This window comes from Oncorhynchus kisutch, unplaced genomic scaffold (assembly GCF_002021735.2).
Source record: "Oncorhynchus kisutch isolate 150728-3 unplaced genomic scaffold, Okis_V2 scaffold2324, whole genome shotgun sequence".
NCBI lineage: Eukaryota > Metazoa > Chordata > Actinopteri > Salmoniformes > Salmonidae > Oncorhynchus > Oncorhynchus kisutch.
In genome coordinates, this window is record NW_022264269.1 from 1 (window position 1) to 22,358 (window position 22,358).

Genomic DNA, 22,358 nt, shown 5'->3' on the forward strand with positions numbered 1-22,358 from the left:
CCTCTCCCTCTCTCTTCAGCATGTTCTCTCTCTTCCCTGTCCCTCTCAGGTCATTTCCCTCCCTCTCCGCCTGCTCTCTCCAGAGTTTGTGCTCCACAGAGCAGCCAGGAGTAGAGAGGTGCCTCACCCAGAGATCAGCCATGTTTCGGCTGTCCCAAACTTGTTTCCTTCTCCTGCTGCTGCACGTCGTGGCCTCCGAGGGTACGTTCAAACACCCCACCGTCTCAAACGGTTGACAAATAGTTATGTAGAGAGAAGTGAGGGAGACTCTGGGGTTTAGTCAGTGTCAGTGATTGCGGTCAGTGTGTGAGTACGGGTGAGGGCGGGTGACTGGGATGTGTGTGTTGATATATTTTATGGTGGTGTCTGTATCTCTGATTGCTTTGATGATTGTGATGACTGTGCTAGACAAGCATGCTGTGATGGATGAACAGCCTAATTGATGGAAAGATTGGAAAGATGATATATGGTGACGATGATAGTCATTAATATGGTGATGATTATGGTAATGATAGTGATGATGATGACGATGATGGTGATGTTGATAGTGATGAAGATGGTGAATGATGATGATGACAATGGTGATGATGAGGGTGATGACGATGATGATGGTGCCCTGCTGCCACTGATACCCATTTTTGCCCTGTGTCCCCAGTCTTCCTGAACAGTGACGATGCTAACCAGGTTCTGAACCGGCGGCGGCGGGCCAACAGCCCATTTGAGGAGTGGCGGCAGGGAGACATGGAGAGAGAGTGTATCGAGGAACGCTGTGACAGAGAGGAGGCTAGGGAGATCTTTGAGGACGACAAACTGACTGTAAATTGACATTCTCCATCTTTGTTTCTATCTATCTCTCTTTAAACCGGAAACACATGTCTGTTTGCGTTCCAGTCACATAAATCACATTCCTGTTTAGTCACTCCTCACTTTGCACTCATTCACACCACCTTTACACGCTCATGATTTCAACCAGAAATTCCTTGTTTTTGGAATCTTGACCTTTCTGGTTTGAATTTGTGATGTTTGTGTCTCTTTTTACCTCTTTCCCTCAGACTGAATTCTGGAACACATATTACGGTAAGGCCCAGGAGTCTGTTGAGGCTAAGGGTTGGCGCAAGAGGCTAGGGATTGGATCGCATGGACTTTTCTGATTAGAGCTGGGTTGGAGTCAGGTTGGGGTCAGATTGGGGTCAACCTAGTCAGATCAGGAAGTAAAGGACTCACGACCACACACCAAAACAATGGCTATTTTCAATTGATGAATTGATTGTTTGCAGTGTGTTTGGTGTTGCTGTGCTGGTAGGTCCATGGCAAGAAATAAACTGTGTTTCACAGATGGAGATGCCTGTGTTTCTAAGCCATGTGTCCACAATGGCGTCTGCAAGGACGGGATTGGGATGTACACCTGCTTCTGTCTCGCTGGATTCCAGGGGTACAACTGTGAGATTGGTATGTCTTCTTCTCCCTTTGCTCTTGAAATTTGACAAGCAGTCCTCATTCCCGACTCCCACATAGACGCTAGAAATATCTTGACTCCAAGTTACTCCATAGTCAGAAACAACACCTGGCTCTAATCATGACTGTGATCTGTGTCTAATCTGGATCCTTGATGTGATGCTGTTCTGCAGCCATTCCTGAGCTGTGTGAGAATAAGAATGGAGACTGTGATCACTTCTGCCAAGTGAAGAAGGACAGTGTGCAATGCTCCTGTGCTGATGGCTACTATCTGGACACAGACGACAAGTCCTGCCTTTCCAACGGTGAGAGGAGAGGAGAGAAAGAAAGAGAGAAAGAGAGAAAGAGAGAGAGAGAGAGAGAGAGAAATTATCTATGATCCATTCTCCAACATGGACTGGTAGTAGGTTGGAGGTTGGGATTAGTTAGTACCTAATAACATTGCTGCCCTTTTGTCATTGAAGAGGCCTTTAAGTGTGGCTTTGTGGTATCCAAGAACACCCGCAGCATCTTCATCTACCAGCCTAACACCACTGCCACCAACACCACTGAAAAGACCAACATGATGGAGGACCCTATCAGGGAAACGGCCTGGAACGTAACCCAACAGAGAGAAATCCAATTTGCATTTGAGGATGACGTTATCGAAATGGTGAAGGAGAAGCCAGTCTTTGCCGAGGCGAGAGGCAACACCCGTATTGTCAATGGGGAGGAGTGTCCTCCTGGAGAATGTCCCTGGCAGGTAGAGTAGAGTAGAGAAACCTCTAGTGGGGTTCCCTCTAAATAGCGTTCAGGGTTGTTTGTTTTCTGCAACTCTGTCTTTCTCTTTCTCTCTCATATATATATATATATGTCTTTCTCTCTCTCTCATATATATATATATCTTTTTCTCTCTTTCTTTCTCTCTCTCTCGCTTTCATTCTTTCTCTCTTTTTCTCTGTCTATCTTTCTTTCTCTCTCTCCTTCTCTCCACAGGCTTTCCTGGTAAACCACGAGGACAGGGGCTTCTGTGGAGGAACCATCCTGAATAAGTACTTCATCTTAACGGCAGCACATTGCATGAACCAGACACGCTCCTTTTACGTTGTCCTCGGTAGGTACCGTTAGCCAATCACCTTTAACAGTGGTCTCTACATCTGGGAATTGTTTTTAAGTTAATCATATCCTATATAATATAATTGTGCCATAATCACAAAACTTCATTATCAGAAAAGTATATTGCTGTGTACAGCATAGTTGCTAACTGGGTGAAATAACAACAGTCAATAACCATACCACCCATACATAGCCTAAGTTGTAGCAGCCTATCAAACGAATTGAATTGATTGAAATCAAACCTCCCCATTGGTCCATTTGCCTTCAGGAGAGTTTGACACGGAGGTGAAGGATGGGCGGGAGGCCATCCACCAGGTGGAACAGGTGTTCATCCACAGGTCCTACATCTCCACCACCTATCACAACGACATCTCCCTCGTCATGCTGAAGGACCCTATCAAGTTCACCCAGTTCATCCTCCCTGCCTGCCTGCCCGAACGAGACTTTGCAGAGAAGGTCTGTAGCATGATGTACTACACATAATTCTCTGTGTGACACATCTGGTTTTATCCAGTGATGCATATAAACATACAGTATATAATGAATCTGTCTATGGTTTATATCTTAGTAAAGATGTTCCTGAACCTAACATAATGGTGTCCTGTCTACTTATCAATACAAGGTGTTGATGAAACAGCACGACGGGCTGGTGAGTGGGTTCGGCCGTGTGGGGGAGGCCAAGCAGCCGTCCACCATCCTGCTGCGTCTGACCGTGCCCTACGTACCTCGGGCCACCTGCCTTCAGTCCAGCCAGCACAAGATCTCCAACCGCATGTTCTGCGCTGGCTACGATAAGGAGAAGAAGGACGCGTGCCAGGGGGGACAGCGGAGGACCCCACGTCACCCATTACAGAGACACTTGGTTCGTGACGGGCGTGGTGAGCTGGGGCGAGGGGTGCGCCCGTGAGGGCAAGTACGGCATCTACACGCAGGTGTCCAAGTACATCGACTGGATCCGGGCGGTCATGGGGAAGTTTCTCCCCAAGGAGGGAGGGAAGAGGAAGACGAGGGGGGCAGGTAGAATGCACTCAATGATGTGGGTTTGAGGGAGACAAAGGAGAGAGGAGAACCAATCATTAAAGAGGCTTGGGGAATTATGGGCAATAAACATTGTTGTGTGGTTTATCATTGTTTTTCACAAAATGTATCCAAGACCAAGTAACTTAAGGTCAAGAAAAAAAACATGTTTTGTTTGAATGTCCAGTCATCACATACCAACATTAAACTACATTACACAATATGAAGTTGAGTCAGCAGTGCCATTAGACAGAAATGTTCCTACTGTTCCTGTTTTTTTAAAGTACAAACTGAATCGATCGTATCAGAAAAACAGCAGGGTTCAAAGGTCACCATTGACTTGAATCATTGCTGGTGTAAGTACCGAGCACACAAGGATAGGTGGATTTGCTGTTTGCTCTACTGTGTGTACAGTCTAGAGTCCATCTGTGGGACATTGTGTTTGTGAAGACCTCATGTGATACAATGAGTTTTACTGAACGTTTCATCTCAATTCATCTTCATAACATTAACATATTAGTAGCATATTTGGTAGATATTATATTACATACAATTGCTAATGAGGCACCATCTTTCAACTATCTAGAGCTGGCACCAGCTACATTTATTACGTCAGGTGACAGGGAGATCCACATAAATTACGCTATCCTGGAGACATTCACACCACATAACTTTGTTGGCGTATACAGCAATGACTAAAAACGGACATTTGGGCTGGCAAGCGGGTGGGGGTTTACTTGGCAATGTTAACCCGCCAGCATGGTTGTGTGTGTAGGACAGAAAGATAGAGAGAGAGAGCGCAAGAGAGAGAGAGATAGACAGGGCTACAGACAGGACCTTGGCACAGGCAGAGAGGCTTGTGGGTACGGTGTGGATGTGGATTGCAATGGGCTCGTGGAGGCAATGGTGGTTTCTGTCTCTCTCTCTTCTGAGCAGTGTCCTCCTGGTCTGCAGCTATGGGAGAGGTAAGCCACTGCACTGTGAAAGCTACAGGACCAAGTAGACATTTTGTTAATCATACCTTCAGGCTGACAATGACTTTGCTAGCATAGTTTTCCAGTCTACATATGACCAGCATAGTGTTGTGTATACAGTAGTGGAGGCTGCTGAGGAGAGAACGGCTCATAATAATGTCTGGAATGGAGTTTAATAGATGGAATGGAGTAAATGGAACGGTATGAAAACCATGTTTTGTCCCCTTAGCAGCCTCCACAGGTATACATTAAACAAACTGTTCCGTATGTAATTAAATGGCATGAAACTCAATGATGGGACCACTTAAAGTGAAAACTCTTCATGTTTAACTTTCCACCATTTAACATATTATCCTCAACCTGGAAGGAGAAAAATGAATACTGAGTCACTTCTGGTTTGTCTCACTTTTCAGTTGTTGTTGTTCCCTATGTCTTCTCCCTCCTCCTCCCCTTCCTCCTCTCCTCCCGTTCATCCACCTCCCCCTCCTCCTTCCCTTCCTCTCCTCCTCTTCGTCCACCTCCTCCTCCTTCCCATCCTCTTCATCAACCTGCCCCTCCTCCCCCTCTTCATCCACTTCCCCTCCTATCCCTTCTCCTTTCCCTCCTCCTCCTCTCCTGCTCTTCCTCCCTGACCCTCAGTGTTCAGACCCCCTGCGCATGCCAGTACGGTCTTCCTACGGTCGAGGAGAGCGAATGCGTTCTTCTTGGAGGAGATGCTTCAGGGGAACCTGGAGAGAGAGTGTTATGAGGAGACCTGCAACTACGAGGAGGCCAGGGAGTACTTTGAAGACACACCCAAAACTGTGAGCAGTTTAGGCCTACAGGGTGCATCTCAATAGTCTAAAATGAATTCCTTTCCTTGACTCCTTTCCTTCAACTGCACTGATCTGACAACATAGGCAATCCCCTTATCCATAACTAATGCAGTAGTTTTCTGATTTAAACCCTGTGTCCATTGTCTCTCTCTCTCTCATACCTCAATAGGACACTTTCTGGAATGTCTACGTAGGTATGTCTCATTCTTTTGAATCGCGGCAGAGGGGTGTTGGGTTTTCTCCCGACTCCAGATATTGAATCCCCTCCCTTCTTCTTCCTCCTCAGATGGGGACCAGTGCAAACCCAATCCCTGTCTCCATGGCGGCAGCTGCAAGGACGGCATTGGAGGTTTCACCTGTAGCTGCACAGAGCTGTACCACGGGAAGAACTGTGAAATAGGTCAAAAGAACACCTACATTAGAACTCTTTATGAGTGTGTGTGAATGTGTGTGTGAGTTCATAGTTATGCGAGTAGTCTAAGAGATATGTTTGTGTGTCGTGACAGATAGCTCTCAGTGCCCCACCAAGGGGCCCTTCTCCTGTGACCACTTCTGCAGTCCCAACTTTGGAGCATACCAGTGCTCCTGCACCACAGGGTACAAGATTCACAGTGATAAGAGGAGCTGCATACCTGCAGGTTAACATCTACCTATTATTTTTAATTAGACATCTGTAACACTCTCTCTCTCACACACTTTAAATAGAGACGTCTCTGTTTCCTTAGTTAAGCACCCCTGTGGAAGACTCCAGCATACAAACCAAATCAACATAGCCCATCACGTCTGTCCACACAACCGCTGTCCATGGCAAGTAAGTTCCTCCCCTACCAACACAACGTAGAGCAAGGTGAGGGGGAGTCTGTTTCTCCTAGCCTATAGACTACTTTCAAGGTGAGGAACAATAAGTTGTGAAATACTGAACTTCCCCTTTAACCTGTGGCTTTGTGCTTGGCAGGTGGTGTTTGTGGATGAGGCTGGTGCAGAGCTGTGTAGCGGGGTGATCCTGGGGCCTCAGGCAGTCCTGACCTCAGCTAGCTGCCTGTACATGGGAAAGAAAGTCCACAGCATGCAGACAGGTGAGTCCCACAGCGATAAAAACACTGACGTTTGATTTGTTAGTGTATAGACCTCCAGCTCAGGCAGATTCAAATCTTTCTGAAATCTAAGTTTCCCTTCATCCTCTAAGGTGCCTCAAATAATAGTGTGAGGATCCCTCTATCGACCCAACTGTACATTCACAACCGCCACGAGAGAGGCAGTCTGGAGGACGACCTGGCCTTGGTGAGACTGAATGAGCCCCTTCCCTTCGGCACCTCTGTCTCCCACCTGTGCCTGCCCACTAAGGATTTCAGTGAGAACGTGTTGATGAGTCCAGGAAGGGAGGGGGTGGCCAGGGGTCCGGATAAGTTCCGGGGGCAATCCCACGGCCCCCCTGTTCTCTCCTACCTGCATGCGGAGGGCTGTCGGAACCAGGTGAACGTCTCCCAGCCCCTCACCAACAAGATCTTCTGTATGGGGAGCCAGATGGGCTTCTGTGGGACTAAGTTGACTAGGTTTAATGAGACAGACCTCAAACCAGGACTAATGAGGAACTGCAGCCTTTTGTCCGGGACCCCCGTTGTGACTGTGGAGAGGGGTACAGCGTTCCTAACAGGCTTGCACCTTTCGCCACCCACGTCACATGGCTGTGGACAAACCCTGTTGTTCACCAAGTTGTCTCGCTACTTGCAATGGATCCAGCAGCGCCTGGAGATGACAGAGATGAGGATGACACCACAAATGACCCATGACCCACCTGAACCTTATGTGTAACCCCAACTAAGGGTTAGCCTGATCCCTACCTACACTGGACTTACAGCCAACAAGGTTGCGTTCATGATTTAAGTTGTTTTTCTCCAAGGTTAACAATGTAAATGAAAGCGAGTGGTTATATTTTAACATGTACTATAATTATATAAATCAGTCCTCTTCCACACTTCCTTAATAAACACAAATGTGGTACAAGGAGTAAAACAACAAAACTTTTATTCAAAATGTAAAAATATGACAAAATAAAATGCAACCTAAATAATAAGGAAATATATTTCTGGGAACAGTTCCTGGGTGAAGGGGATTCTGGGATACGTAGATTAGGAAGATGATGACAGCAGGGGGAATGGATTGGCCTTGCTGACGACCAGTTTCTGGTGCTGGTGAGAGATGTAGCCCTTGATGTGACCCTAGAAGAGAGGAAGAGAGTTCATCTGCTGCTTCATGTTTTAAGACTGTCTGAAATATCAGTGGAAGCACATGGTCAGAGGAAAAGGTGTGTGTGGTGGGATCTCACCTCACAGATTAGGTTGGCCAGGATACACTGCACCTCGTCAATGTCCACCTCTTCCACCTGCATCATTTTCAGAGCTACCAGGAAGGCATCTAGGGGCAACTGGTGAGTCTTCAGCAGCTGGTACCTAACCCACATACCACAAGCATGTTAACAGAAAGTCAATATCGGTCATAGGTTCACACACACACACACACTATGCCAATTCACACTATAGGGCTGACCTGAATCGTACTGTGCTGCCTCAGATAATTTATTTTCACATTGTCCTTTCAGTGCGGTTCCAGCAACTATGATGGATGTGTAACCAGACCAGCCCATTCCAGCTGGATTTGGCTCAGTAGTGTGAAAAGTGTAACCAGGCCAGCCTAGTCCAGCTGGACTTGGCTCAGTAGTGTTAAAAGTGTAACCAGGCCAGCACAGTCCAGCTGGACTTGGCTCAGTAGGGTTAAAAGTGTAACCAGGCCAGCACAGTACCATTGGACTTGGTGAGTAGACTCACACTTTCTTGAAGAGGTTCCGGTAGGTGATGATCTTGAGCTTCTCGAGGATGAGGAAGATGCCACAGCGGATGAAGAAGGTCTCGTGCTTGGCCAAGGCCTCGTTCAACAGCAGCAGGTTGCCCTCACTGTTACAGAGACAGAGAGACAGAAATCAGAAAAAGAGGGGGAAGGAGGGAGTAGGGGGAGAGAGAGGAGAAAGAGAGATGGCAAGGAGCGGGCGGGTGGTGACACTCACCTCACAGCTTTCGTGACGTCGGCAAACTGCATGAGGTCGTACTTCCTGAGCAGCTGGTGATTAGGCATGTGACCCTGAATCAACATGAGCAACACCAGTCTTAGTCTCTGATTGACAGTCAAGCTTTTTAAATTTGATTTGAATTGAGACGTGTGTGGCTAGATGAGTGTATGTTTGAGCTCGCTCAGTGAGGCACTCTGTCTCACCAGCAACATCTTGACAGGCAGTAGGTAGATGAGGATCATGCGTTTGTTCCTCTGGCTGGAGCGGTGGCAGTGCTGGAAGGAGAAGGACAGGTACTCCTCGGCTGGTTTGTAGTCGCTGTCGAACATGGCCTTGCGGCCTACGTAGTATTTGTAGGTGACTCTCTGGGCCATACTGTAATCATCCTTCAGGTTGGAGCTGTCGATGGCCCGGATCAGTGGCTTACACAGGTGTAGCTTGTTGATCTGGACACACACACAACCGTTTAGACACACACACAAAGTAGGGCCTATTCATGTAAACAAAACTTCACCCAATCACACTACTGCCTTACCTTGAAGTAGATCTTGAAGAGCTGATTGATGAGAAACAACATTCCCCACTTCTTGGAGTCGTCAATCCCAGCCCGACTGTATACGATAACAGTCAAGACATAATGAGCAAGGGGATATGGTTGCTACAGTAAAGGTTGTAAGATATATATAGTTTAATATGCTGCAAGATATATAGTTTAATATGCTGTTAGATATATAGTTCAATATGCTGTTAGATATATAGTTCAATATGCTGTTAGATATATAGTTTAATATGCTGTTAGATATATAGTTCAATATGCTGTCTACTGTTAGATATATAGTTCAATATGCTGTTAGATATATAGTTCAATATGCTGTTAGATATATAGTTCAATATGCTGTTAGATATATAGTTCAATATGCTGTTAGATATATAGTTTAATATGCTGTCTACTGTTAGATATATAGTTTAATATGCTGTTAGATATATAGTTCAATATGCTGTCTGCTGTTAGATATATAGTTCAATATGCTGTCTGCTGTTAGATATATAGTTCAATATGCTGTCTGCTGTTAGATATATAGTTTAATATGCTGTTAGATATATAGTTTAATATGCTGTTAGATATATAGTTTAATATGCTGTTAGATATATAGTTTAATATGCTCTAAGATATATAGTTTAATATGCTGTTAGATATATAGTTCAATATGCTGTCTGCTGTTAGATATATAGTTCAATATGCTGTCTACTGTTAGATATATAGTTCAATATGCTGTCTACTGTTAGATATATAGTTCAATATGCTGTTAGATATATAGTTTAATATGCTGTTAGATATATAGTTTAATATGCTGTTAGATATATAGTTCAATATGCTGTTAGATATATAGTTCAATATGCTGTCTGCTGTTAGATATATAGTTTAATATGCTGTTAGATATATAGTTTAATATGCTGTTAGATATATAGTTTAATATGCTCTAAGATATATAGTTTAATATGCTGTTAGATATATAGTTCAATATGCTGTCTGCTGTTAGATATATAGTTCAATATGCTGTCTACTGTTAGATATATAGTTCAATATGCTGTCTGCTGTTAGATATATAGTTTAATATGCTGTTAGATATATAGTTTAATATGCTGTTAGATATATAGTTTAATATGCTGTTAGATATATAGTTTAATATGCTGTTAGATATATAGTTCAATATGCTGTCTGCTGTTAGATATATAGTTTAATATGCTGTCTACTGTTAGATATATAGTTCAATATGCTGTTAGATATATAGTTTAATATGCTGTCTACTGTTAGATATATAGTTCAATATGCTGTTAGATATATAGTTTAATATGCTGTTAGATATATAGTTCAATATGCTGTTAGATATATAGTTTAATATGCTGTTAGATATATAGTTCAATATGCTGCAAGATATATAGTTCAATATGCTGTTAGATATATAGTTTAATATGCTGTCTACTGTTAGATATATAGTTTAATATGCTGTTAGATATATAGTTTAATATGCTCTAAGATATATAGTTTAATATGCTGTTAGATATATAGTTCAATATGCTGTCTGCTGTTAGATATATAGTTCAATATGCTGTCTACTGTTAGATATATAGTTCAATATGCTGTCTGCTGTTAGATATATAGTTTAATATGCTGTTAGATATATAGTTCAATATGCTCTAAGATATATAGTTTAATATGCTGTCTGCTGTTAGATATATAGTTTAATATGCTCTAAGATATATAGTTTAATATGCTGTCTACTGTTAGATATATAGTTCAATATGCTGTTAGATATATAGTTTAATATGCTGTCTACTGTTAGATATATAGTTCAATATGCTGTTAGATATATAGTTCAATATGCTGTTAGATATATAGTTTAATATGCTGTTAGATATATAGTTTAATATGCTGTTAGATATATAGTTTAATATGCTGTTAGATATATAGTTTAATATGCTGTTAGATATATAGTTCAATATGCTGTCTGCTGTTAGATATATAGTTCAATATGCTGTTAGATATATAGTTTAATATGCTGTCTACTGTTAGATATATAGTTCAATATGCTGTTAGATATATAGTTCAATATGCTGTTAGATATATAGTTCAATATGCTGTTAGATATATAGTTTAATATGCTGTTAGATATATAGTTCAATATGCTGTCTGCTGTTAGATATATAGTTCAATATGCTGTCTACTGTTAGATATATAGTTCAATATGCTGTCTGCTGTTAGATATATAGTTTAATATGCTGTTAGATATATAGTTCAATATGCTCTAAGATATATAGTTTAATATGCTGTCTGCTGTTAGATATATAGTTTAATATGCTCTAAGATATATAGTTTAATATGCTGTCTGCTGTTAGATATATAGTTTAATATGCTGTCTACTGTTAGATATATAGTTTAATATGCTCTAAGATATATAGTTTAATATGCTGTTAGATATATAGTTTAATATGCTGTTAGATATATAGTTCAATATGCTGTCTACTGTTAGATATATAGTTTAATATGCTCTAAGATATATAGTTTAATATGCTGCAAGATATATAGTTTAATATGCTGTTAGATATATAGTTTAATATGCTGTTAGATATATAGTTTAATATGCTGCAAGATATATAGTTCAATATGCTGTCTACTGTTAGATATATAGTTCAATATGCTGTTAGATATATAGTTCAATATGCTGTTAGATATATAGTTTAATATGCTGTCTACTGTTAGATATATAGTTTAATATGCTGTCTACTGTTAGATATATAGTTCAATATGCTGTTAGATATATAGTTCAATATGCTGTTAGATATATAGTTTAATATGCTGTTAGATATATAGTTTAATATGCTGTCTACTGTTAGATATATAGTTTAATATGCTGTTAGATATATAGTTCAATATGCTGTCTACTGTTAGATATATAGTTCAATATGCTGTCTACTGTTAGATATATAGTTTAATATGCTGTTAGATATATAGTTCAATATGCTGCAAGATATATAGTTCAATATGCTGTTAGATATATAGTTCAATATGCTGTTAGATATATAGTTCAATATGCTGCAAGATATATAGTTCAATATGCTGTTAGATATATAGTTCAATATGCTGTTAGATATATAGTTTAATATGCTGTTAGATATATAGTTCAATATGCTGTTAGATATATAGTTCAATATGCTGTTAGATATATAGTTTAATATGCTGTTAGATATATAGTTCAATATGCTGTCTACTGTTAGATATATAGTTCAATATGCTGTTAGATATATAGTTCAATATGCTGTTAGATATATAGTTTAATATGCTGTCTACTGTTAGATATATAGTTTAATATGCTGTTAGATATATAGTTCAATATGCTGTCTGCTGTTAGATATATAGTTCAATATGCTGTCTGCTGTTAGATATATAGTTCAATATGCTGTCTGCTGTTAGATATATAGTTTAATATGCTGTCTGCTGTTAGATATATAGTTTAATATGCTGTCTGCTGTTAGATATATAGTTTAATATGCTGTCTGCTGTTAGATATATAGTTTAATATGCTGTTAGATATATAGTTCAATATGCTGTTAGATATATAGTTCAATATGCTGTTAGATATATAGTTCAATATGCTGTTAGATATATAGTTCAATATGCTGCAAGATATATAGTTCAATATGCTGTTAGATATATAGTTCAATATGCTGTCAATAGTGTTCAATGCTGTAAGATATATAGTTCAATATGCTGCAAGATATATAGTTCAATATGCTGTTAGATATATAGTTCAATATGCTGTCAATAGTGTTCAATGCTGTAAGATATATAGTTCAATATGCTGCAAGATATATAGTTCAATATGCTGTTAGATATATAGTTCAATATGCTGTCAATAGTGTTCAATGCTGTAAGATATATAGTTCAATATGCTGCAAGATATATAGTTCAATATGCTGTTAGATATATAGTTCAATATGCTGTCAATAGTGTTCAATGCTGTAAGATATATAGTTCAATATGCTGCAAGATATATAGTTCAATATGCTGTTAGATATATAGTTCAATATGCTGTCAATAGTGTTCAATGCTGTAAGATATATAGTTCAATATGCTGCAAGATATATAGTTCAATATGCTGTTAGATATATAGTTCAATATGCTGTCAATAGTGTTCAATGCTGTAAGATATATAGTTCAATATGCTGCAAGATATATAGTTTAATATGCTGTAAGATATATAGTTTAATATGCTGTAAGATATATAGTTTAATATGCTGTTAGATATATAGTTCAATATGCTGTTAGATATATAGTTCAATATGCTCTAAGATATATAGTTTAATATGCTGTCTGCTGTTAGATATATAGTTTAATATGCTCTAAGATATATAGTTTAATATGCTGTCTACTGTTAGATATATAGTTTAATATGCTGTCTGCTGTTAGATATATAGTTTAATATGCTGTTAGATATATAGTTTAATATGCTGTTAGATATATAGTTCAATATGCTGTTAGATATATAGTTTAATATGCTGTCTACTGTTAGATATATAGTTTAATATGCTGTTAGATATATAGTTCAATATGCTGTTAGATATATAGTTCAATATGCTGTCTACTGTTAGATATATAGTTCAATATGCTGTCTGCTGTTAGATATATAGTTCAATATGCTGTTAGATATATAGTTCAATATGCTGTTAGATATATAGTTCAATATGCTGTTAGATATATAGTTTAATATGCTGTTAGATATATAGTTCAATATGCTGTTAGATATATAGTTTAATATGCTGTTAGATATATAGTTCAATATGCTGTTAGATATATAGTTCAATATGCTGTTAGATATATAGTTCAGTATGCTGTCTACTGTTAGATATATAGTTTAATATGCTGTCTACTGTTAGATATATAGTTCAGTATGCTGTCTACTGTTAGATATATAGTTTAATATGCTGTCTGCTGTTAGATATATAGTTCAATATGCTGTCTGCTGTTAGATATATAGTTCAATATGCTGTCTACTGTTAGATATATAGTTTAATATGCTGTTAGATATATAGTTTAATATGCTGTTAGATATATAGTTTAATATGCTGTCTACTGTTAGATATATAGTTCAGTATGCTGTCTACTGTTAGATATATAGTTTAATATGCTGTCTGCTGTTAGATATATAGTTCAATATGCTGTCTACTGTTAGATATATAGTTCAATATGCTGTTAGATATATATCAACCTTGATTCAGTGTCCCTCTTATTTCTTATATACGTTAATGATATGCCAGATAAAGCAGGAGTTTGCACTTTACTGTATGTTGATGATTCAGCCATACTGGTATCAGGGAAGGATACAGTTTACATAGAGACTCTGAGTAAGGAATTGCATTTAGTTAGAGATTGGTTGACTGACAACAAATCGTCACTACATTTGGGAAAAACTGAATCGATTTTGTTTGGAACAAAATGTAGATTTCTTAGGGCTGACAAGATAAAGGTAAACTGTGCAGGCAAGGAGATTGAATCTAAAACAAGTATCTTATCTTAGTGTGTCCCTAGATCAATCCCTTTCTGGAGACCTGATTGCTGCTAAAATACTTTGGCACACAAATTTACATTTTTATATCGTGTCTCAACCTTGATTCAGTGTCATTTTGATTATGCCTGCTCTGCTTGGTATAGTGGGCTATCAAAAAAGCTGAAAGAGAGAATGCAGGTCATGCAAGATAATGTTATCGGGTATATGCTGAATGTCCACCCTAGGACCGCCCTTGTGGTACAGGAGTCCCGGGCGGTGGGCTTGTTGCCTTTGGAGTCCAGAGTGGACCAACTTAAACGTAATCATATGTTTGACATCTTAAATAATCACGCCCCAGGTTATAAGAAAAACCACATTGATATGGTCTATACCCAACACAGTTACAATACCAGAGCTAGTGTTATGTCTTGTAAAATCCCATGAGTAAACAGTACTGCTAGGAGCATGTTTTTCTATACAGGCATTTTGTCAACGGAATAGCCTCCCCTTGGAGACCAAGCAAAGAAAAAGTAAAAATAGCTTTAAAAAGCAGACAAAGGTTTAATTTGAACAATGTTGTCTAAGGAAGAGAAACCACCCCACTGCCCCTTGTGCCCCCTACTGCTGGGCAGGTGTATTATTTGAAGGATCGTGTGATGTGCAATTAATAGATTTTTTAATAATATGGTTGATTTTTAAGGTTAAGGAAAAGTGCAATGAATAGTGCCACTTTTAAGGATGTCATTATAAATGAATGTATTTATGGTTGTTTGTCATTTTGTTTCCTTTTAATCATAATATGCGTTATTGTTTTTACCATCGAGGACCACTTTGGAAACAAGCGTTTTAATGAATACTTTCAAGTGATGTCCTCTGGGTCCACATCGTACATTTTGTTGTATTTGTCTGTTACCCAAAATAAATTCAATTCAATATATAGTTCAATATGCTGTCAATAGTGTCCAATGCTGCAAGATATATAGTTTAATATGCTGTAAGATATAGTTTAATATGCTGTTATAAATATAGTTTAATATGCTGTCTACTGTTAGATATATAGTTCAATATGCTGTTAGAAATATAGTTCAATATGCTGTTAGATATATAGTTCAATATGCTGTAAGATATATAGTTCAATATGCTGTTAGATATATAGTTTAATATGCTGTTAGATATATAGTTCAATATGCTGTAAGATATATAGTTCAATATGCTGTAAGATATATAGTTTAATATGCTGTCTACTGTTAGATATATAGTTCAATATGCTGTTAGAAATATAGTTCAATATGCTGTTAGATATATAGTTCAATATGCTGTAAGATATATAGTTCAATATGCTGTAAGATATATAGTTCAATATGCTGTAAGATATATAGTTTAATATGCTGTTAGATATATAGTTTAATATGCTGTTAGATATATAGTTTAATATGCTGTTAGATATATAGTTCAATATGCTGTTAGATATATAGTTTAATATGCTGTCTACTGTTAGATATATAGTTCAATATGCTGTTAGATATATAGTTTAATATGCTGTTAGATATATAGTTTAATATGCTGTCTACTGTTAGATATATAGTTCAATATGCTGTTAGATATATAGTTTAATATGCTGTTAGATATATAGTTCAATATGCTGTTAGATATATAGTTCAATATGCTGTTAGATATATAGTTCAATATGCTGTCTACTGTTAGATATATAGTTTAATATGCTGTTAGATATATAGTTCAATATGCTGTCTACTGTTAGATATATAGTTCAATATGCTGTTAGATATATAGTTCAATATGCTGTCTACTGTTAGATATATAGTTCAATATGCTGTTAGATATATAGTTCAATATGCTGTCTACTGTTAGATATATAGTTTAATATGCTGTTAGATATATAGTTCAATATGCTGTTAGATATATAGTTCAATATGCTGTTAGATATATAGTTCAATATGCTGTTAGATATATAGTTCAATATGCTGTTAGATATATAGTTCAATATGCTGTTAGATATATAGTTCAATATGCTGTTAGATATATAGTTCAATATGCTGTTAGATATATAGTTCAATATGCTGTCTACTGTTAGATATATAGTTTAATATGCTGTTAGATATATAGTTCAATATGCTGTCTACTGTTAGATATATAGTTTAATATGCTGTTAGATATATAGTTCAATATGCTGTTAGATATATAGTTCAATATGCTGTTAGATATATAGTTCAATATGCTGTTAGATATATAGTTCAATATGCTGTTAGATATATAGTTCAATATGCTGTTAGATATATAGTTCAATATGCTGTTAGATATATAGTTCAATATGCTGTTAGATATATAGTTCAATATGCTGTTAGATATATAGTTCAATATGCTGTTAGATATATAGTTCAATATGCTGTTAGATATATAGTTCAATATGCTGTTAGATATATAGTTCAATATGCTGTTAGATATATAGTTCAATATGCTGTTAGATATATAGTTTCATATGCTCTAAGATATATAGTTTAATATGCTGTTAGATATATAGTTCAATATGCTGTCTACTGTTAGATATATAGTTCAATATGCTGTCTGCTGTTAGATATATAGTTTCATATGCTCTAAGATATATAGTTTAATATGCTGTCTGCTGTTAGATATATAGTTTAATATGCTGTCTGCTGTTAGATATATAGTTCAATATGCTGTCTGCTGTTAGATATATAGTTCAATATGCTGTTAGATATATAGTTTAATATGCTGTCTGCTGTTAGATATATAGTTCAATATGCTGTTAGATATATAGTTCAATATGCTGTTAGATATATAGTTCAATATGCTGTTAGATATATAGTTCAATATGCTGTCTGCTGTTAGATATATAGTTCAATATGCTGTTAGATATATAGTTCAATATGCTGTTAGATATATAGTTTAATATGCTGTTAGATATATAGTTCAATATGCTGTCTGCTGTTAGATATATAGTTCAATATGCTGTTAGATATATAGTTCAATATGCTGTTAGATATATAGTTCAATATGCTGTCTGCTGTTAGATATATAGTTCAATATGCTGTTAGATATATAGTTTAATATGCTGTCTGCTGTTAGATATATAGTTTAATATGCTGTCTGCTGTTAGATATATAGTTCAATATGCTGTTAGATATATAGTTTAATATGCTGTCTGCTGTTAGATATATAGTTTAATATGCTGTTAGATATATAGTTTAATATGCTGTTAGATATATAGTTTAATATGCTGTTAGATATATAGTTCAATATGCTGTTAGATATATAGTTCAATATGCTGTTAGATATATAGTTTAATATGCTGTTAGATATATAGTTTAATATGCTGTTAGATATATAGTTCAATATGCTGCCTGCTGTTAGATATATAGTTCAATATGCTGCCTGCTGTTAGATATATAGTTTAATATGCTGTTAGATATATAGTTTAATATGCTGTTAGATATATAGTTCAATATGCTGTTAGATATATAGTTCAATATGCTGTTAGATATATAGTTTAATATGCTGTTAGATATATAGTTCAATATGCTGTCTACTGTTAGATGTATAGTGTAATATGCTGTCAATAGTGTCCATGTCCTGTGAGACTCACTTGTCGCTGGCACACACTCTGAAACAGCCCATCAGTTGCTCAGCAGCTTTCTCCAGCATGTCTCCCAGTTTGCCTTTTCCCTTCCTCAGGAGCTGCTGCTCTGCCTGGAAAATCATTCTACAATCATCAAACCCCTCCTATAGGACAATACTACAACAATCATCAAACCCCTCCTATAGGACAATACTACAACAATCATCAAACCCCTCCTATAGGACAATACTACAACAATCATCAAACCCCTCCTATAGGACAATACTACTACAATCATCAAACCCCTCCTATAGGACAATACTACAACAATCATCAAACCCCTCCTATAGGACAATACTACAACAATCATCAAACCTCTCCTATAGGTCAATAATACTATAATGATCAAGCCCCTCCTATAGGACAATACTACTACAATCATCAAACCCCTCCTATAGGTCAATAATACTACAATGATCACACCTCTCCTATTGGACAATAATACTACAATCATCAAACCCCTCCTATTGGACAATAATACTACAATCATCAAACCCCTCCTATTGGACAATAATACTACAATCATCAAACCCCTCCTATAGGACAATAATACTACAATCATCAAACCCCTCCTATAGGACAATAATACTACAATCATCAAACCCCTCCTTTAGGACAATAATACTACAATCATCAAACCTCTCCTATTGGACAATAATACTACAATCATCAAACCCCTCCTTTAGGACATGACTTTTCCATCACTGGATCACACAAGGGTTTATGTTCACTTACATTGTTGGCAAATATCCGCAGGTCCAGCGTAACAGCGAACATCACTGGCAAGGCCCTAAACAGCACATAGAGCAGTCATCCTACAGGCGTGTATATGTAGAATAGAAAAACACTAATGCCAAATTGATCAAAAATGTAATTTTACATGCTTATCCTTACCAGTTCTCCTCTTTGTGAGATTGGAAGGCCCTCAAGAATGACGTAGAAAGTCAAGGACGAACCGCAGAGAAACCATGACAGAACAGTTTGGAAATGGACCAGTCTATAGCACAATATGTGCTTTCGCATATATCTTGTGTGTATGTATATATTTGTCAGGCAGGGATGGGGAGTGATGAGAATATGTATCCAAAGTAATCTCCAGAAATGCCAAAAGGATATTGGACCACCAACGTCTGACATTTGTACGCCTCAACAAAGTCGTGGTTGGACACTGCATAGGTGCACCTCAAGTGTGCTGCAACCATCTCATCGTACGGGACTTCCAGCACCTGTTGGCACTTCTCCTCTGGACTGGCGAGCTGCAGGCATACATACAGTCATGTTTCTAGAGCAAAACATAGAGGGTGTTATCTGAAGAGATACAAGTGTAACAACAGGTCAGCAGGACTTGAAGGCATGGAAGGTTCAGGCAGCCTGAATAGCCTCACCTGGAGACGTGGGTTAGCCACATGTGGGTGTTTGAATGACAGCAGTTCTGCACAAAAACTCCCCTCATGATTATCAATGGCCTCATACACCTGGGAACAGGTAAGCAACATGGTGTGAACTGAGCATGCGTGACTAGTGGTGAACATTGTGAACACAAAGAATAGCTAAATGAAAGTTTGTGCTAAGGAAGAAGACTGCTAGCTATATGGGTTCACTTGATAACCGGTAAGATAAAATAGAAAAATGGCTACCTGTTGGAGATACTGGTTGATTGTTATGTGCGCCATTGCAGCCGGGGATGTGAACCTACGAAAAAGTTAAAATAATAACAGATATTTAAGCAAATCCGCTAAGCGGCAAAATTCAGTATCACAACGAGTGTGATGATTAAATTGGGATCAATATAATGTAACTTTTTTGTATCGTTTTAACTAACGCTAGCTAGGTAGCATGCATTCATTCATTCATTCATTAACTGTCAAGGACCGCTAGATTGTAGCTGATAATGATACATCAACGTGTAACTAACGTTAGCTAGCTAGTTTACAAAGCCAGTGGTCCCCAATTCTTTTCGGTTATTGTACCACGAACAAAATGTTATGTTGCTCTGCCCAGAGTACTGTACCCCCTCATGCGCATTTTACCAGTAAAAGCCTATGGTCTCATGAGTCTTCTCAAGTATCCCCTGTAGGTAAGCCAGGGCTCCCTAGTACCTACCCCTGGTTGGTTGGGAACCACTGTACTAACCTAATGGCATAATTCCAATGTATCCGTCTATAGCTACCTGTTGTGGTTAAATTTCTGTTTAAAATGTATTCGCGTTGTAGAGCTGTAGCTACACGAATCACTTCCGGGTCAATGTATTCCTTCAGCCTTCAAAATAAAAGTCCCCCACGTACTACAATAGTCTAGCTATAACTTTGTCGCCTCCCTGTGCTTATTAGAAGCTATGCACAATGAAATCTCTCGCTCTCATACACACACACACACACACACACACACAGCGCCTCCGTGATCTATGATGTGTCTGGCCCTGTTGGAGGGAGTGTTTCACGCTACACTGTGTGATTAATGGAGGAGTGAGAATGGGCTCTTAAAATAGAACCTGCAGAGTGCCGCTATCCTTGTGTGTCTGTGTGTGTGTGTTCCTGTGTGTCCTGCAAACCTGTTCACAATGTTATGATATCACAGTGATTCTACCTTCCTCAGCTCAGCACGTGGCCCAGTCCCTCCCCCTCCACTCCCTCTAACCCCATCCACTCCCTCTAACCCCATCCACTCCCTCTAACCCCATCCACTCCCTCTAACCCCATCCACTCCCTCTAACCCCATCCACTGTCTCTAACCCCCTCCACTGTCTCTAACCCCATCCACTGTCTCTAACCCCATCCACTGTCTCTAACCCCATCCACTGTCTCTAACCCCCCCTCTCTCCATTCTCTATCATTCTGCAGCTCCTCTTCTCAGGTTGCTGAGGTATCACAGCAACATATTGGATCCCAGCCGGGGTATGGATTGCCGGCATGCCCTCTAAAGTGACTTTGGTATAGGCCATGAAGCCCTGTGTGTGTGTGTGTGTGTGTGTGTGACGGAGGGAGAGAGGCTTCCCAATGGGAGCCTTGCAACATCCAGAGATGCTGACATAGCACAGCTAGAACAAGGACACTGTAGGTGACACTGCAGTAACTTCAGTTCTCTGAAAGACCTGTCAAAATCATACATTTTAAATCTCTTTTCCCTCATAAAACAACAGTGCTGTCATTACATCCAAGAACATCTGCTTACTGTAGATTTTGCAGCTGTCCCCTCTGTTGCCTAGCAACCTGCTACCCCTGTTTTGATGATGTCAAACTCAGGAGTCACATCAGTAATAGCCAGGCGTCTATTTGAGGTCGCTGCTGGGCACAATTGTGACAAGGTTTCAGAAGATTTTCAATTTCGGCACACCAAAAGCTCTTCATCCCTCCTTCATCCCACTCCGTGTCTTTGTACAGACGCAACGGAAATGCCACCAATGTACGTACACTGACTGCAAATGACTCTCCTTACTAGGACTCTTTCGAATTGCTGTCTCATTCCGTGTTCAGGGGAGCTGTATGAGAAAGCTCTCTTTTTGTCCCCACAATACCTCAGAGAGCATCTTTTTTTCCGGGTACCTCTGATGGGAAAGACAGGGTAAAGTATCACATTGAACTCTGCTACCCAGAGCCCAAAATGAGTACAAACTGTACTCTGTACTCTGTACTGTAAAACCTGTTTGGCATAGCAACATATAAGGAGCCTATAAACTCTTAATATAGCTTTGTGTTTACAGGGAGCCATACAGTCTGTATACTGTAAATAAACCCCTATTTGATCTTCCTCTACATTTTGCTGTGCTGGCATCAGTGTCATTGTGCTAGAGCTCGCCTGATGGGCGTTTCATATCGTGGCTGACACTAGTTGACTCTCGTGTGAAATCCTAATCCACTCAGTTTGAATAACCTTCCAAAATTACCTTCTCTTTTTTAAAGGGCAATTCCGCCACTTTTCAACCTCATAATCATTATCTCCAGCACCATACCAGTGTCTACATACTGAATGTGAAAATGTCATGTTTAACCTGTGGTTAAAAAAGATCCTTTAAAAAATGCTTCTCTGTGACATCACAGGGTTGGATTCAAATGAAGGAAAAACTGTGATTTTCAAAACCTGTGATTTTCAAAGGTTTCTAGCCAGAGGGGAAGTATTTTCTTGCTCCCCACACAACCGCACATTTAATTGTGTTTTAAAATCACTGTTTAAAATGTTTTTACTTTTGATGATGTCATCGGGTAGAACTTTTGAACTTTATATATTTTTACAAAACGA

The 22,358-nt window shown here is 38.5% G+C and overlaps 3 protein-coding genes across 7 annotated transcripts; 2 read left to right on the forward strand and 1 right to left on the reverse strand.

The window, feature by feature from the left end:
* Positions 1 to 93: 93 nt before the first annotated feature.
* Positions 94 to 3,790, forward strand: LOC116369900 (coagulation factor X-like). The gene is given in 10 exon segments (XM_031819603.1): positions 94 to 201; positions 656 to 816; positions 1,053 to 1,077; positions 1,336 to 1,449; positions 1,629 to 1,760; positions 1,920 to 2,197; positions 2,431 to 2,548; positions 2,819 to 3,006; positions 3,173 to 3,367; positions 3,369 to 3,790. Coding segments are annotated over 10 exon segments (1,500 nt in total). The 5' UTR covers positions 94 to 140; the 3' UTR covers positions 3,597 to 3,790.
* A 119-nt stretch (positions 3,791 to 3,909) lies between these two features.
* Positions 3,910 to 7,430, forward strand: LOC116369901 (vitamin K-dependent protein Z-like). Its single transcript, XM_031819604.1, has 8 exons — positions 3,910 to 4,532; positions 5,181 to 5,344; positions 5,526 to 5,550; positions 5,643 to 5,756; positions 5,863 to 5,994; positions 6,082 to 6,167; positions 6,312 to 6,432; positions 6,543 to 7,430. The coding sequence occupies exons 1-8, from the start codon at positions 4,442 to 4,444 to the stop codon at positions 7,166 to 7,168; spliced, it is 1,359 nt and encodes a 452-aa protein (XP_031675464.1). The 5' UTR covers positions 3,910 to 4,441; the 3' UTR covers positions 7,169 to 7,430.
* Positions 7,365 to 20,408, reverse strand: LOC116369902 (PCI domain-containing protein 2). Of its 5 annotated transcripts, none has more exons than XM_031819605.1 (13): positions 20,293 to 20,408; positions 19,760 to 19,814; positions 19,508 to 19,597; positions 19,239 to 19,378; positions 19,017 to 19,058; positions 18,858 to 18,912; positions 18,090 to 18,193; positions 8,956 to 9,031; positions 8,624 to 8,866; positions 8,418 to 8,491; positions 8,182 to 8,307; positions 7,683 to 7,806; positions 7,365 to 7,575 (listed from the first exon to the last, which is right to left on the reverse strand). In XM_031819605.1, the coding sequence occupies exons 2-13, from the start codon at positions 19,793 to 19,795 to the stop codon at positions 7,486 to 7,488; spliced, it is 1,200 nt and encodes a 399-aa protein (XP_031675465.1). In that variant the 5' UTR covers positions 19,796 to 19,814; positions 20,293 to 20,408; the 3' UTR covers positions 7,365 to 7,485. The 5 variants fall into 5 exon arrangements, with proteins under 5 accessions (XP_031675465.1, XP_031675466.1, XP_031675467.1 ...); XM_031819606.1 differs by having other exon boundaries at positions 20,256 to 20,366; XM_031819607.1 differs by having other exon boundaries at positions 20,226 to 20,366.
* Between the last annotated feature and the right edge of the window lie 1,950 nt (positions 20,409 to 22,358).